Source organism: Hylobates moloch, unplaced genomic scaffold (genome assembly GCF_009828535.3).
Source record: "Hylobates moloch isolate HMO894 unplaced genomic scaffold, HMol_V3 SCAFFOLD_1, whole genome shotgun sequence".
NCBI classification, from domain to species: Eukaryota; Metazoa; Chordata; class Mammalia; order Primates; family Hylobatidae; genus Hylobates; species Hylobates moloch.
In genome coordinates this window covers 125,257,351-125,274,205 of record NW_026652276.1, presented here as the reverse complement: position 1 = coordinate 125,274,205, position 16,855 = coordinate 125,257,351, and the positions used below count along the sequence as shown (strand labels likewise).

Here is a 16,855-nt window from a genome sequence, read left to right as displayed (position 1 = left end):
TGTGTATGTGGCGGGGTGAGGGTGTGGTTGACAAAATGACAGGACCAAGGTCATCTTGGCTCTTGTGCAGCCCTGACTCATCAGTGCTCATAAAGCTGCACTCTGGTGAAATTTTGTTGGAGTCTTAGAAGAAATCAGGATAGGTTTATGGCCAAATCATTTTATTAGTGACTCAGAAAGAGGAGTTTCCCTTTTACTGGGCTAATACACCACACCTGAGGAGTTGGGGTAGCTACCAGGTCAGGTTTATATTGTATAAACTGCACGCCACCACCAGTTCTGCTAGGTGCTTTTTCAGTAAATTAAGATAATATTGATGAGAAGATGCTGTTTTACATACCATTAAGGTATGTAAAAAAATTATCTTAAGGTACCATTGATTGATTAAAAGATGAATTCTGATCTGACATGTTAAAATGTTTGAGGCTGATGCAGAAGGCAGTTTCCTCTCCACAAACCTCATGGGTGTGCAGAATGGTGTAGGCACAGAGATGGATGCCTCACTTATCTCATGCACAGACTGGCTTTTCCGCCACAGGGCAGGCACTGTGTAAGCACCTTCCATTCCTACACAGGTGCTAGTAGTAGGGGGAACTAAGGCTTGGAGAAGCCAAGTAACTTTGCTAAAGGGTCATATAATTAGTAGGAAGTAAGGCTGAGGTTCAAAACCAGGCTGGACATCCAACGTGCTGAAGCAAGCTACACCCCATCTCACAAGAGAGGTGAAGACATGCTTGTTCCTTGTCCCAACACTCTTCAGGAACATTTCCTCCAAGATGGTACTTGCTTGGTTTGACACCTTCATCAAACAGGACCCCTTGTGAGCACACGGCCATGCTCTGGTGAGCAGCCTGCTGCCCTGTCCACCTTTCTGGGTGGCTCTCTCTCTACTAAGCTTGGCTCCAAGGACATGACTGTCCAGTAGCCCCATGACAAGTTCTGGGGCTTCTCGGACCTGAAGGTGAGCATTTTGAGCTCCAGATATGAAAGGGAAGTCCTGGGTGTTGTGTTCATTGGAATCCTAAGAGCAGCACTGACTGGAGGGCTAAAGGCAAGGCCCATCCACAGTTCACAGACTTGAAACATCAACCCTTCAAAAAGGGTGGGAGGAGGCCGGGTGCGGTGGCTCACTCCTGTAATCCCAGCACTTTGGGAGGCTGAGGCAGGTGGATCACTTGAGGCCAGGAGTTCGAGACCAGCCTGGCCAACGTGGTGAAACCCTGTCTGTACTAAAAATACAAAAATTATTTGTATTTTTGTGATGGTGGGCACCTGTAGTCCCAGCTACTTGGGAGGCTGAGAATCACTGGAACCCAGGAGGTGGAGGTTGCAGTGAGATCGTGCCACTGCACTCCAACCCAGGCAACAGAGCAGGAAAATGAAAAAAGGGAAAGGTTTTCCTAAACTTATTACCAAGAGACCAGGTTTGCAGAGAACCAGGCTCCTGGAACACAGGCGGCAACAGTTTGGATGTCCCAGGAGCAGCAGGTGGAGCATCTGGGGAATCCAGAAACCCACAGCAGGCAGGCTGCCAGGCATCTCCAGAAGAGGGACCAGGAAGCCTTTTGTTCAAGAAAGGATTCCAGTCTAGAAGGCTGGTGAGCTCCCGAGAGCTAAAGGCTCCCTTGCTGTGTCTAGTGAAAGGAGGACAAGAAACATGATGGGAGCTCTTGGGGAAGGGCCTCGTTTCTCTGAAGTCAAGAAACACAAATAGAAAGAGGGTCCAAGGTCTAAGCAAGGCCCAGAGGATCAAGTAGAGCTTCCTAGAGCTGGTGAAAGGGCTCAGGTGGGGTTCTGAGGCCCAGTGAGGCGACACTGGCCTCTGGGAAGGGCCAGCGCAGACAAGGACTCCAGCGGGAGAACTGATAGGGCAGAAGTCTGAAGTCCTTGGCCAAGCCTCTGGTTCGAATGGTGGCAAATGGGCTGTGGATGAGGTTGGGGAAGATGTCAGAGGAGGCGCTGGCACTGACATGGCTGCCCAGGGGTGAGCCCAGAAGCCGTGGGAGTCTAGAGAGGATGAGAGGAAGAGATGCAGGGCTGGGTGTGACAGCACCACCCTTCATCCGCTCCAGCTCTGCCCATCCAGGTGTGAGCTCTGGGGCAGGGGATTACCTGCTCTAGACTTCCTTTTCCTCAACTGTGAAATGGGGTGACAGTGGAAAGACCTCAGAGTTACTGTGAAGGTATTTAGTTTTAATCCCCAGTAACAGCCTGAAGAATGGCTCCTGCCTTAAAGACAGGGAACAGGATGGCTTTTTAAAGTGGTGCATCTCTGAACTATCTACCATTCCAGATACTGCCTGTACCGTACCCCCTCCTCAGACAGATGCTGCTATCCTCTTTGAGAAACAGGAGAATTAAGGCACATAGAGGCAGAACCTGCCCATTACTATCACTTGTGCATTCATTCATTCAACAGACATTTATTAAGCGTCTACAATGTGCCAGGCCCTGGGGACACAGAGCTGGAGAATGTACAGTCCCTGCCCTCAAGGAGCTCACAGTCTGGGGGACAGACATGTAAACACATGAGTTACAACGCGCTGCGTGAAGTGTGTGGCAGAGGTATAACAAAGTGCTGTGGGGCACAACAGAGCGACCAATGAACTCTTCCTGGGCAGGGGTCAGGGAAGCCTTCACAGATCAGTCAATAAATACAGTGCCATGGGAGTGCCTTGCACACCACGGGCACTCACATCTCAAATGCTGGTCCACTGGAGGCCCTTGGGTTGGGCGGGAGCAAGGCCTACTTCTGCTTCCTCAGGACAACTTCCCCACCTCTGTCCTGGGACCACCTGCCCGCCTGGGCCTGCAGTGACTGAGGATGCTGCTCCCACTCCAGGTGCCAGTGACAGAGAGCAGCTATACAGAGGGCCCACCCCGCAGGATTCTTGACAGGAGCTGAGACAGAACAAACTGCTGCTTGTCTCCCTACCCTGGGGGCTGTGATATTCCTGCTAACATCTCTGAGCTGGTCTGTGAGGTCACTTCCTCTCTTAACACTGTTGAGGAGACTCCAAACCCTCTGTCTTTTGCTTGTCTTCTCATGTCGATTGGGCACCAGCCATTCTCAGGCACCAGGGCACAGCCCCACACAGATGCCCCATCAGACAGGGCTGCCCACAGCAGCCTCCTACACCTGAACTGGGTTTCTCTGCACACTCACAGCCGTCTCACCAGCTCAATGAGCTGCTGGATGTTTTTGTTTTGGTTCGACAGGCCATTCCTGATGTTTTCGAGTAGGCATCTCTTCAATTCAAATATGGCTTCACTGTAGGCCAAGCTCACTGCGGCCATGGGAGGTGCTCCGTGCCACAGGCCAGGGATATGCCAGATGTGCTGCTTCTCAGGGTCGCAGAAGGCCAGGCCTGCCAGTGCCCGGAAGCCGTCGCCCTGTTTCTCCATCTGGGCTGCAGCCCTGCTCAGGTCACCAGGTGGATCTAGGAGCTGTCTCTTGTCTCTGGGCCTGGGGCCGGGAACAGATACATCATGAAGGTTCTGGTATACAAACTGGTAGTTGGGCATGTGCCCCATTTTTTCTAACCTCAGAAATGCATGCAGAATAGCTGCTGGAATGTCCTTGGTTTCTGCTAGGCTGATCACGGTGACATTGCTCAGTCCCATGAGCAGAGTGGCCAAGGAAGCCTCCAGTTCAAACCTGTCCCCAGCTGACGTCAAGGCCCCACCTATCAAGCCCCCGGAGTCTATCACCAGGATGTGGTCACAGCCCAGGTCCTGGCTGAAGCCCTCAGCCACTGTGATGAGCTGCATGAAGGCCCCTCGAGGACCGCAGCTCTTCCCTGTGGCAAACCGCAGCCCAAACATGGTGTTGAGGAGTGTGGACTTGCCCGTGCCTGGCACCCCGAGGGTTGACAGAACCACCAGCCTTGACCGTCTCTCCAGTCGGACGTGCAGCTCCTTCAGGAGCCCCGTGACCCAGCGGACGGGCATGCTCAGGGTGCTCCCATCGATTAGCTCCAGAGGCAGCCCTGTCAGCAGCAGCTCCGAGGCCAAGCCTGGGAAGTGGGCAAAACGCCTCTGGCCTGCCGGCAGCCTCCCTGCCTCCACAAGACAGCTCTCAGCCTCATAAAACTGTCCCATCTCCCGCAAGAAGTGTTCCACCCCTAGGGGCTCAGGCCAGAGCGGCTCTCCCAAGTCTGTGGCACCCCCGTGCTTTGGTCTCAGGGTGAGAAGCGTCTCTGGAGGCTGTCTCAGTCGTGGCTGGGCCACCCGTGCCAGGCCCCACTCCATCCACCTCAGGAAGTACTGCTTCTCACTCAAGGAGGGGCTGCTGATCCCAGAGATGAACTCCTGCACCCCCGAGGAGGGATCGTGGCCATTCTGCTGCATTCGAAGTTCTAGCAGCCGCCGCCTCAGCTCAGCCCTGTGCTTCTCAGGGGGGTCCACGGCCCACTGGAGCTGGCAGAACTCCTTTTCCACTTGGGCTGCCTTTCTCCAGGGGTCCCCTTGCAGCCTCAGCTCGTCCCTTCTGTAGGCATCCGAGTCTTTGATTTTCCTGGTAATCCTCTCCATCCGGTCTTTCGCTTTCTGACACTCCTCACAGTCCTCGTCAACCTTTAGGCCCAGCTTGCGGGCTGCGTGCGCCATGTCCTCCACAGATACCCGCCTGCAGGGTGCCCGCAGCACATTCCCAACGATGGCCCGGATCCTCTTCACGAAGCTGTCGCTGTCAGTGCTGCTGACCTTTACCAGGACATGCGAGTGGTCTATTTTCAGCACAGGAATTAACTTATTCAGAAATCTCAGGTTTGTGTTGCGCTTCCCACGGTAGGGACTCAGGATGAAGTAGTATTTTGTGGTTGACTCCTTCATGGAGTACAGCAATTTGTATTCCTTCTTACTGATATTGTCAGTCAATATAAACACAGCGGAGGAGATTTCTGTCAAGAGCTTAAACTGCAGCCAGTGAGACCCGATGTCACCTCTCAGGTTCAGAAAGGCCACAGGTTCTGGGAAAATGTCCAAGTCCTCCCTTCCGCTGGGAAAAAACCAGGAAATTTCTACCAACCCATCTGAAATCTCCCGGGCATTGGTGCCCAAGTTGAGGTCCCGATGCCAGAAGCAGTCCCACTGCCTGTGGCCTGGGCTGAGGACGGCGTTGAGAAGCTGGGACTTGGAGTTGCTACTGACGTCCATGCGCACAAAGGCGAAGGCGGGCGCCCTGGACAAGACCACGCTGTCTTCCCGGAAGCTCCCCACGCCCCTTGGGGGCTGGGACCACCATGTCCTCACAATGCCCCGCATGGCCCACAGCAGAAATGTATGGTAGTGGTTCTCCGAGTCAGGCAACACGAGCGGGAGTGCAAACTGGCAGAGGGCCATTTTCAACACTATTTCTTGTTGCAGGAAACTGTCTGAGGAGAGCAGCAGGGCACAGAGAAGGTCTAAGGGGTTCACTGGTGTATCAGGAGTGGGCAGCTCAGAAAAGGAATAAATGTCGGCAGCAAGGTCATCAGCTGGGTCCCAGTAGATGATCTCCTCTTCCATCTGGCTCTCCTTCTCCACAGGTCTGGCGTCTGGGAGCACGTCCAGCACCATGGTGGTATTCCTGGCATCAGCATTGAGGGCCTGCAGCTTCCTGAGGAAATTCCAGGGCAAGTCTTTGGGAACCTGAGGGGCCCAGTTCTTCATACTGTCAAAACTGATCTGCAGAGAGTCCTGGAGGCTGAGTTTCTGGACCTGGTACATCTCTAGGCCCAAAAGTGACAGCATTTCTTGAAGCCTGCTTCTCTCCACTGTGGAAAGAAATGAAGACATAAGTGCTCACCCTGTGTTTCTGAGCTAGGGGCCAGGGAAGAGCTGGTGAGGGAGAGCCCAGCAGGATGGGGAGAGTGATCACCCCCTTCAGAGAGCAGAGTGCAGGCACAGGAGGCTCAGGGTGTGCTCAAGGCTGACCTGAGATCAAGGCAAGACTGGAACCCTGACATCAAGGTACAATAGGTACCAACCTAACCACAGATATATGCAACATTAAACAAAAGAAAGGACAGAAATAGAGAAGCTACATTTAACAACTGGAAGAGTTCTTACAAAAGCCAGATTTCTGGTCTTTCTAGAAACCTGTAAGATCTAACACTGAGATCAAAATTAATTGGCTACAGTAAGCAGCATATGACTCCTAGAAGCTGAATGCAGGCCTCATCTCCCCAATGTGTCACTTCTGTGGGCTACTCAGAGTCACCGGGAAGTTCCTACAGGAGTCATAATCACTGAATCGCTCTCTGGCTTTCTAGTTAATTTTTTTGTTTTTTTCTCTCTACAAGTAAGAGAATATTTTAAAGGAACTAGAAAGAAATCACTAAGCATAAAGAGTCAGCAATTATAGCTAAACAACCATTTTGCAAACCTGAAATCAATAATGGAGGTTTGGTTTTTTTTTTTCCTCTCCCCTTTCTTTTTTTTTTTTAGACAGGGTCTTACTCTGTTACCCAGGCTGTAGTGCAGTGGCATGATTTCAGTTCACTGTAGCCTCAACCTCCTGCACTCAAGAGATCTTCCCACCTCTGCCTCCCAAGTAGCTGGAACTACTGGTGTGTGCCACCACACCCAGCTCATCCTTGTATTTTTTTGTAGAGATGGGTTTTTGCCATGTTGCCCAGGGTGGTCTCAAACCCAAACGCAAGCAATCCACCTGCCTAGGCCTCTCAAAGTGCTGGGATTACAGGTGTGAGCCATGGTGCCTGGCTTTAATGCAGTTTTTAATTTTAAATGTATTAAAATATTCAGTGCAGACTGTTAGTAAGTGAGCACTTACTTGTGCAGATACTCAAATATCACCTTATACAATATAAAATCTTATAAGCTAGATGCTTGGAACAGTATTGCTACCTCTGAAGATTCTATCCACCATCCCAGGTCTTGGCCCAGCACCTTACTAATGTTCACGCTGCGTATAATTAGTTGTCTTAAAATTTGTTGTTGTTGTTGTTATTGTTTGAGACAGTGTCTCACTCTGTCACCCAGGCTGGAAGGCAATGGTGTGATCACAGCTCATTGCAGCCTTGACCTCCCAGGCTCAAGTGATCCACTCATCTCAGCTTCTGAGGAGCTGGGACTACAGGTGCACAAGACACTTGGCTAGTTTTTGTATGTTTTGTAGAGACAGGATTTTGCCATATTGCTCAGGCTGGTCTTGAACTCTCTGGCTCAAGTGATCTGCCTGCCTCAGCCTCCCAACGTGGTGGGAGTGAGGCACCGCGCTGAGTCACTTTAAATGTTAATGCATGAAACAAATACAAATTCCACTGCCCTGCAGCCTTTTATTCCAGTTCCTTTCTCGAGAGAGGAAGCAACGTGTATGATGCTGCTTTGATGCTTAGATAAACCATGAAAGGAAACACTGGGTGACCCAGCCCTCTGCCTGTTTCCCAAGAAGGTCAAGTGATGGATTCAAGACCACTTCCCATACGACCAGCAGGACTCACAGTGCTGGACACTCTGCTCAGAGAGTTCCACAGGCATTGTGGCCACAGGACTGCCCCACAGAACATTAGGGGACCTGTGAACTTGTTACAAAAACAAAAGAACTACATGGGAAGAGTCACACTGTGGCAAAATAGGTGTTACTCAGGTTTCCTAGCTTTGCGTGAATGAAACTAGTAACACTGTTTTTCTTGTCCAGACACGGAATAACTTTTTATTTTTTAAGTAGCATGGTAGTAAAAGGCAATGGGGAAAAGACAAAGAAAACACTCCTGCCCAGTGTGTGGCCCTTGGCAGGTTGTTTGGAAGCTCTGGGCCCAGGATCCTGATCTGCAAATGAAGGCGTTGGACCAGATAAATCATTTCCAAACTGGGCTGTACATTAGAATGAATCACTTCAGGAACTTGTTAAAAAATGAAACATCTCTGGGTTTCACCTCCAAACATGCTAACTTATTACAGGCAGTGAGTATGTTGGGTGGGTGGGGGTCCTGGTTACTCTATGTGGTTAGCAAGCTTCCCAGGGTTTTTTGTTTGTTTGTTTGTTTGTTTTTAGGCAACATCGTTAACAATGTATAAAGGGTTAATGAAGTAGGGCATCCTAAACCTGAGTGCTCTGCCTCCCCAGGTGATTTGATACAGTCAGGTGTGGGAACCTCTGGCCTAGATGATAACCGCCTTTCATAGAACAAAGAGAAAAGGCAGAGAAAATGCTTACCTGTTGGAAAATCATTGTCCTGAGCTTCATTTGTACCATCTATGGAAAAAGCAATGGAAAATGAAGTGTCAATCAAATAATGCACCCTTGGCTGACACAAATTAATTGAAGCTAAACCTAGAACCCTTCTTTCTCACCAAGATGGCAACTTCTCCCAACTGTACTAAATATAAAATCCTGGTTATCTGTCACTTTACCCACTCCCCCCTCCTCAATCCAATCTGTTGCCAAATCCTGTAGTTTCTACCTCCATAACGGAACTCGCAATCATCTCCTTCCATTTCTCTCCATTCCAAATCTAGAAGAAAAAAGAAACCAAATACATTTAGTTTCATCAGCAAGTTAGAACCTTTCTGTCAAAAATTTCAAGTGCTCATGCCTGTAACCCCAGCACTTTGGGAGGCTGAACAGGAGGAGTGCTTGAGTCCAGGAGTTTTGAGACCAGCCTGGGCAACAAAGCAAGACCTTGTGTCTACAAAGACTTTTTTAAAAAAATTAGGCCAGGCATGGTGGCCCATGCCTGTAATCCCAGCACTTTGGGAGCCCAAGGCAGGAAAATCACTTGAGGTCAGGAGTTTGAGACCAGCCAGCCTGCCTAACATGCGAAAAACCATCTCTACTAAAAATACAAAAATTAGCCGGGCGTGGTGGCGCATGCCTGTAATTCCAGCTTGGAATTACTTGGGAGGCTGAGACAAAAGAATTGCTTGAACCCAGGAGGCAGGGGTTGCAGTGAGCCGAGATCATGCCACTGCACTACAGCCTGGGCGACAGAGTGAGGCTATCTCAAAAACAAACAAACAAAAATTAGGTGGGCATGATGCCACGAGCCTGTGGTCCCAGCTGAGGCAGGAGGATTACTTGAGCCTGGGAGATCAAGGCTGCAGTGAGCTGTGATTGCACCACTGCATTCCAGCTCGGGCATCAGAGCAAGACCCTGTCTCAAAAAGAAAAAAAACACCAAACAACAACAAAAAATGTCAAGTGACAATATGGTGGCTGATGTTTTAGTGCTATTATTGATTTCAGTTTTTCCTATGTAAGTGTAATGTTTTGCCAGCAAAAAATACATCACAAGGTACTAATAGCTACACACAAGACACAGATTTGCTCTAGGATATATCTTTATAGAATTTTCTAAACTTTGGGAAAATAAAACATGAATAACCATAAAACTTACATAGATTAACCTTTGATTTTAGAAACTATTTAAAATGTAAGTTGACAGAAATTCCTTGACTATTTAAAAATTCAGCACCTCCTATCAAGGTTATTTTTATTCCAGCATAAGGAATTTTTGTAATCACTTAAAATTAAAATGTACATCAGAGCACAAATACACAGAGGTGAGGTGCGGGGGGAGAGACAGTGGGGAAGAGTTGTGACTTACAGGTGAACTGTTATTTGTCCAAAGTCTCCAAACATCATGAAATGTCCATCAACATTAACATCTTAATTACAAAATGTGTTTAATGTAGTGCTAGTCAGATATTTATGTATGAACAAAGACCTAAAACTCTAGATTTGCTTGCAAGCACACAATATAAAGGAGCAAACAGGAGGCTTAGGAAGGAGGGAGCAAGACTTCTCAGTGCCTGTTTTGACTATTTTGACTTTGATCCAAGAAAAAGTAACACCTAGGTTCCAAAATTTTTTATATATATATATATATATATTTTTTTTTTTTTTGAGACGGAGTCTCGCTGTGTTGCCCAGGCTGGAGTGCAGTGGCGCGGTCTCAGCTCAGTGCAAGCTGTGCCTCCCGGGTTCACGCCATTCTCCTGCCTCAGCCTCCCGAGTATCTGGGACTACAGGCGCCCGCCACCACACCCAGCTAATTTTTTTTTTATTTTTCGTAGAGACGGGGTTTCACTGTGTTAGCCAGGATGGTCTCCATCTCCTGACCTTGTGATCCACCTGCCTTGGCCTCACAAAGTGCTGGGATTACAGGCGTGAGCCACCATGCCCAGCCCCAAAATTTATATTTTTAAGAGCTTATGAATCAAGAGTCGGATATTTTCAGATTTATGTTTTCTCATGATTTCCATGTAATCAGGTAGATAAACCTAACATTTCAAACCGTCTTCTTTGATGATATCTCTGGGAGATGGACATGTGAAAAGCAGGAAAGAGAAAAAGAGAAAAATAAAATGGGGCCCAGGAAGCATGAGAAGATCAGAGAAGGCACAAGATCCACACACATCAACCACAATGCCAAGCAGTCCAAAGATTACATTATTCAAGTGAGGAAAAGCCATCAGAACAAATTTTCCAAGGAACTCAAAATGCCCTATGAGGAGAGAAAATGGTTAGAGAAGAGAATGGGAAAGTCTAAAGATGCCAGAGATAGGGTTAGGGTGGTTCTGAGAGTAGTTTTAAGCCGGAGTCAGGAGTAACCTCCAGACCCAGAGAAAATAGGGCCTTGCTTGGTTCAGGGTGGGAAATAGCTCTGATGTGGATTTCATAGGTGGATGAGGTCAAGGATGCACAAAGTAGCCAAAGACTGAGGGTTACCAAACTAAGGAAACCACTGACTAGGGTTGGGAGAGAGCCTGATGTTCTGTAGCCATCAGCAGATTGTGGGGCAGGTGGAAGAGGAAGCAGCAGGGCTCCAGGCAAAGACACAAAACAGCAAACATGGGGGGCCACTGAGGGCTCGGCTCCATGAGCCAACGTCTCCACTACACTTTCACATTGGGCAGGAAGTGACCTAAGGATGAGATAAACTCTGACTCTGGGAGTACTGGGCTCACACGGAACACAGGGACAGAGGACAGGCCAGGCCCTACCACCATGGTGAGCCCAGGAAGAACTGTTATGAGCCCATTGTTGGAGAACTCCAAGTAAGGCCATTAAAACCATTTTCAGGCCAGGTGGGGTGGCTCATATCTGTAATCACAGCAATTTGGGAGGACAATGCAGGAGGATCGCTTGAGTTCAGGAGTTAGAGACCAGCCTGGGCACAATAGCAAGACCCCCGTCTCTACAAAAATTTTTTTAAAAAATTAATTGGGTGCAGTGGCTCACACCTGTAGTCCTAGCTACTTGGGAGGCTGAGGCAGGAGAATCCCTTGAGGCCAGGAGGTCAAGGCTGCAGTGAGCTACGATGGCCACCACTGTACTCCGGCTTGAGTGATAGAGTGAGACAAAAATAGAATGAGCTATGAAGTAGAATCTTCAGAATTAAGATAAATAAATTATATCATGTGACTACATAAAGTATAAACCAGGCAAAGCTAATCTATCCTTTTAGAAGTCCAGATAATGACAGACGAGAAGTGAAGTAACTGGAAGGGACCTTTGGGGGCATGGGTTTTCTTCAGCTTCTCGATCTGGTTTCTGGCTTGCATAGGTAAGTTCATGTTTGTGAATATTTCTCAAGCTATTAATTGGAGTATTTTTCTGAATGTATAGTATACAATTTTTTTTTTTTTTTTTTTAAAGACAGTCTTGCTCTGTCGCCCAGGCTGGAGTACAGTGGTACGATCCCGGCTCACAGCAACCTCCACCTCCCAGGTTCAAGCGATTCTCCTGCCTCAGCCTCCCGAGTAGCTAAGACTACAGGCGCCCACCATCTCACCCAGCTAATTTTTGTATTTTTAGTAGAGACGGGGTTTCATCACGTTGGTCAGGGTGGTCTCAAACTCCTGGCCTCAAGTGATCTGCCTGTCTCAGCCTCCCAAAGTGCTGGGATAACAGGCATGAGCCACTGCACCTGGCCTGTATAGTATACTTTAATACAACTTGTTTTTAATCCTATAGGCTTAAAACCTTGCTTTAAGTCTTTAAAATGAAGCATATGCTCAAGAGGAACTCACATAACTCATGAAGAAGGACTATAAAGAATAACCACTGGAGGTTTATTCAGTATAGAGAGACACAGAGATCAAAGTTTGGGGAAGAACCAGAGTGTCTCTGTGCCTTGGCTTCCTCAAATGTAACAGGGATTGATAAATATCTTAGAGGTCATTGTTAAAAGTAATTAAGACAACCTAGCTCACAATAGGCATCCAATAAGGCCATTCCCTCTCCTCGCCCCATCCCCATGCTTTCTTTCCCATTTGTCTAGAACAACGCTCTCCAAGGGAACCTCCCAAGATGAAGTTCTCCATCTGCAATGTCCAAGCTGCAGCCACTCACCATGCAGGCTGCTGAGCAAATACAGCTAGAGTACTTACGAGCTAAAGTTTTAATTCTGTTTAATTTTAAACAGTGTGCCTAGTGGCTACTGTGTTGAATAGCATAATTCTAGATGTGGAGAAACTAAAGGGCTTTGGGCAATTACTGCTTGATCCCAATTCTGCTATAAGCTTCGACCAACTGGCCAATAATCCCCATGGTGCCTACCTTCCAGAATTTAAGTTCCATGAAGGGCTTTGAGCCTTTTCATTTACTATTGTTTACAATATCCCAATGCTTACAACAATGTTAGTACATGGTAAGTACTCAAAAAATATTTGTTTGAATGAATAAAATAGTGATTTTTTCCATAGAGACGGTGTCTCACTATGTTGCGCAGGTTGGTCTCAAACTCCTGGGTTCAAGCGATCCCCTTGCCTTGGCCTCCCAAAGTACTGGGATTACAGGTGTGAGCCACTGTATCCAGCCTAAAATAAAACTTTATTAACCAAAACTTATTTGCATATTTTTGTGGATTTTTGTTTTTGCATAACTCTATTAATATCCAATAGAACACATTTTTTTTTTTTGGCAGTTAAAACATAGTTTTTTTTTTTAGCACATTCATTTTAAGAACCTAATTTATGAAAAATATATCTAAAATGAGTTACTGGCTGGGCACAGTGGCTCACGCCTGTAATCCCAGCACTTTGGGAGGCTGAGGCAGGTGGATCACCTGAGGTCGGGAGTTCAAGACCAGCCTGGCCAACATGGTGAAACTCATCTCTACTAAAAATACAAAAAATTAGCCATGCATGGTGGCGCATGCCTGTAATCCCAGCTACTTGGGAGGCTGAGGCAGGAGAATCACTTGAACCCAGGAGGTGGAAGCTGCAGTGAGCCGAGATCGTGCCACTGCATTCCAGCCTGGGCAACAAAAGCAAAACTTGCTCTCAAAAAATAAAATATCAAATAAAATAATAAAAGAAAAGAAAATATAAAACAAAATAAAATGAGTTAGTAAGAGAACTAAAGATATCTGGAGTGTGGCCACCATACCTTAAAGGTGAATTTACAAAGGGTGGCATTACAGCCCCACCCCCAAATCCTCAGAGAAAGAAAAACCAGCCTGTATGGACCATAACTAGGAAGACTACAAGCCCCAGTGTGCTCTGGGACGATCCCAATTTATACCTGTTTTCCCAACATTACATCCCTTTCATTCTCAGAAGTGCCCACTTTAGAAGATAAACTATACAGTCACCTTAACTATGACCCACAATGGCAGTTATGCTAAAATTGGGGTAATGTGTTTCTGTTAAATTGTGTCACAATCACCTGTTTAACTGAATCCTGGGAACACTTACTCCATTTTCTAGAATAAAGTGTTGCCCATAAAAAAACAAACAAAAAACACTATTTTGAATATATGAGGAATGCTTAAAAGACCCTTAGATGGAATCTTGTTGTAAAAGGAAAAATAAAAGCCTTAAGCTTATTTATTTTTGAGATGCACAATCCCAAGTCCAGGGAGGCACTGGAACCCAGAATTCCAAGAGGACAGGAGAAGTACTTCAGCTCCAGAGTGGGCCCACATCCAATTCATCCAACTTTACCTGCAATGGCCACAGCTGTTCGTCTCTCTGATGCTTTTATTTCTGGGGCTACTTCTCCCAAATCTGAATGCCTGAAACAATTTCAGAAGAAAATTATAATTAAAATAATGGAATACCACTTTCACCTATCAAACTGGCCGCATATAAAATCTCTTGGAGAGCTTTTAAAAACTATAAACCCTGGGTCACACCCCAGATCCATGAAACCAGAATCTCTGGGAGCTGGTCCTGGGTATCACTGCTTTTAAAAGTGCCCTCAATGATTCTGATATGCACCCACAGTTGAGAAACACTGGTCTAGAAAACCAGCACTCTCCAAAACTGCTGGCCAGAGCACAAATATAGTCATTCAGAAAGACAGAAAAATATACATACCCTTTGCCCAGTAATTCCACTTCTATCCTAAGGAAATAATTAAGATTTAGTTACAAAGATGTTGATGCCAGCTTTATATATAATAGCGAAAAACTGATGCCTTTTAAAATCAAAGTGCAATAATGGAATTATGGTCGAATTCTGCAGCCATTAAAAAATACGCTATGGATTTCTTTTGTGGACAAAAAGATGCTGGATGAGATATTAGGGAAAGCTGTTATATTAATTAGGCGGGGGAAAGTCAGGCTACAGAAAAGTATACACAGTATGATTACAATTTAATAAAATTGTGTATGTTTATCTATAGGTATATATACAGAACTCTAGAAGGATGTTCATCTGAAGTTAACACTGCAGTCCTGAAAGGGTGATCCTGAATTATTTTAAGTAGCTATGATAAGTGTAGTCTAATTAAGAATAAACTATTTTAGGCCTGGTGTGGTGGCTCACGCCTGCAATTCCAGCACTTTGGAAGGCTGAGGTGGGCGGATTACTTGAGGTCAGGAGTTCAAGACTGGCCTGGCCAACATGGTGAAACACTGTCTCTACTAAAAATATAAAAATTAGCCAGGTGTGGTGGCAGGCACCTGTAATCCCAGCTACTTGGGAGGCTAAGGCAGGAGAATCACTTGAACACAGGAGGCAGAGTTGCAGTGAGCCGAGATCGCACCACTGCACTCCAGCCTGGGTGACAAGAACAAAACTCCGTCTCAAAAAATAAAAATAAAAAAAAGAATAAACTATTTTAGATGTATCATAGAGTGAGCAAATAAATAAATGTATTGATTCTGCCAGGAGCCAGGGTGCTAACTAACTGTTGAAGAAAGGGCATACAAACATAGAATGGAGAGTTACAGCAGCACTTGCAGAGGCGCAATGGAACTGGAGGCACTCATGTGAACTGTGATTTCTATATGCATGCTTATGTGCATATGTGTGTAAGTGTGTAGATGTAGGTGTGCACACATATCTCTGTGTGTATACGAGCGTACACATGCATCTATTTCCTAACTGTCCATGGAAAGGTCCAGGAAGCAAAGACACTGTTGTGGCAATGGGCATGCCTAGCACCCTTTAATACCTTCCCCGCTAAAAGAAACAGACTCTTTGGAGATCCTGAATGATGGCTGGGGCAAGGAAAGAACAGGAGGAGCCTGAGCATCTTATTTCAGAAAGTAAGGAAATGCTCGAAAATGTAATGGGCACAGGCGCCAGCCTGAGGAACTCACTGGTCAAATCTAGGACAATGTGAGCACAAACATAAACACAGTAACTGATTTAAAACCATCGAAAACCAGCAATTACTGAGTCTACATGGATAATAAATACATGGGCAGAAAGAGAAGGCTCTCTTGCTCACATCAAAACATGAAACGTGGAGGGGGATGCTGCAATCAGAATAGTATCATTTTAGAGCAGGGCGCCGTGACTCATGCCTGTAATTCCAGCACCTGGGAGGCCAAAGCAAGGGGATCACTTGAGCCCAGGAGTTCAAGACTAGCCTGGGCAACATGGCAAAACCTCATCTCACAAAAAATAATGAGCCACTGTGCCATGTGGCCAGTAATTTTAAAAATTATAACACCAGCCAATCTGTCAACTCGGGCTCCAGCCCTCTTCTAAGCCTTGCTAAATTTCCTGTCTGTGCATCAGTCGGAGTCGGACCAAGACGACAGAGAACAGCACTTCCAACGGCCCTACTCAGGGGCAAGGGAGCTCTCTGCAATGCGGTTTTTGAAAATTACTAATATCACTATATTTTTTATTCCAAAAATAAGATACATATAAAATACAATAGAGTATCATAAAAATTCTTTCCTGTCATATGTTTGAAAATTATACCCTATGTTAATCTGTCCTCTCCTCCTCTTAATCTACTCCCATTGCTCTAGCCCATTCTGTTAACAGAAGAGTAGCGCATTCACACGCCCCCATTTACTCCCTGATGACCAATGGCTATTTAGTTTCATCTTCTTCTGGGGCCCACCCTGGCCCTTAATTAGCATATTTACTGTACACACCCTACTTCCCTATTAACTTATGACCCTTTCCCCATATCCTTCACAATGCTGAAAAACATTCTACTTTTATTACTGGAAGCAATTTTTTTTTTTTTGAGACGGAATCTTGCTTTGTCACCCAGGTTGGAGTGCAGTGGCGTGATCTTGGCTCACTGCAACCTCCATCTTCTGGGTTCATGCAATTCTCCTGCCTCAGCCTCCCAAGTAGCTGGGATTACAGGCATGTGCCACCACGCCTGGCTAATTTTTGTATTTTTAGTAGAGACAGGGTTTCACCATATTGGTCAGGCTGGTCTTGAACTCTTGACCTCAAGTGATCCACCCACCTCAGCCTCCCAAAGTGCTGGGATTACAGGTGTGAGCCACCACGCCCAGTCACTGGAAGCAATTTTTTCTTTTTTTTTTTGAGACAGAGTCTCGCTCTGTTGCCCTGGCTGGAGTGCAGTGGCGTAATCTCAACTCACTGCAAGCTCTGCCTCCTGGGTTCACGCCATTCTCCTGCCTCAGCCTCCTGAGTAGCTGGGGCTACAGGCGCCCGCCACCACGCCCGGCTAATTTTTTGT

At 46.6% G+C, this 16,855-nt stretch overlaps 1 protein-coding gene across 11 annotated transcripts in view; it reads right to left on the bottom strand.

Annotated features, from left to right (window-relative positions):
- URGCP (upregulator of cell proliferation) overlaps positions 1 to 16,855 on the bottom strand; it is a 52,385-nt gene continuing 35,530 nt past the window's right edge. For 7 of the 11 annotated variants that reach the window (XM_058445352.1, XM_058445348.1, XM_058445375.1 and 4 more), the window contains 5 exons: positions 14,272 to 14,298; positions 13,897 to 13,967; positions 8,409 to 8,459; positions 8,162 to 8,200; positions 2 to 5,756 (listed from right to left, as the gene is read on the bottom strand). In XM_058445352.1, coding sequence (XP_058301335.1) covers positions 3,163 to 5,756; positions 8,162 to 8,200; positions 8,409 to 8,459; positions 13,897 to 13,967; positions 14,272 to 14,298 — 2,782 coding nt within the window. In that variant the 3' untranslated portion in view covers positions 2 to 3,162. Of the gene's footprint in view, positions 5,757 to 8,161; positions 8,201 to 8,408; positions 8,460 to 13,896; positions 13,968 to 14,271; positions 14,299 to 16,855 lie in introns of all 11 variants that reach the window. The other 4 variants (XM_032758224.2, XM_032758228.2, XM_032758225.2 and 1 more) reach the window with 4 other exon arrangements.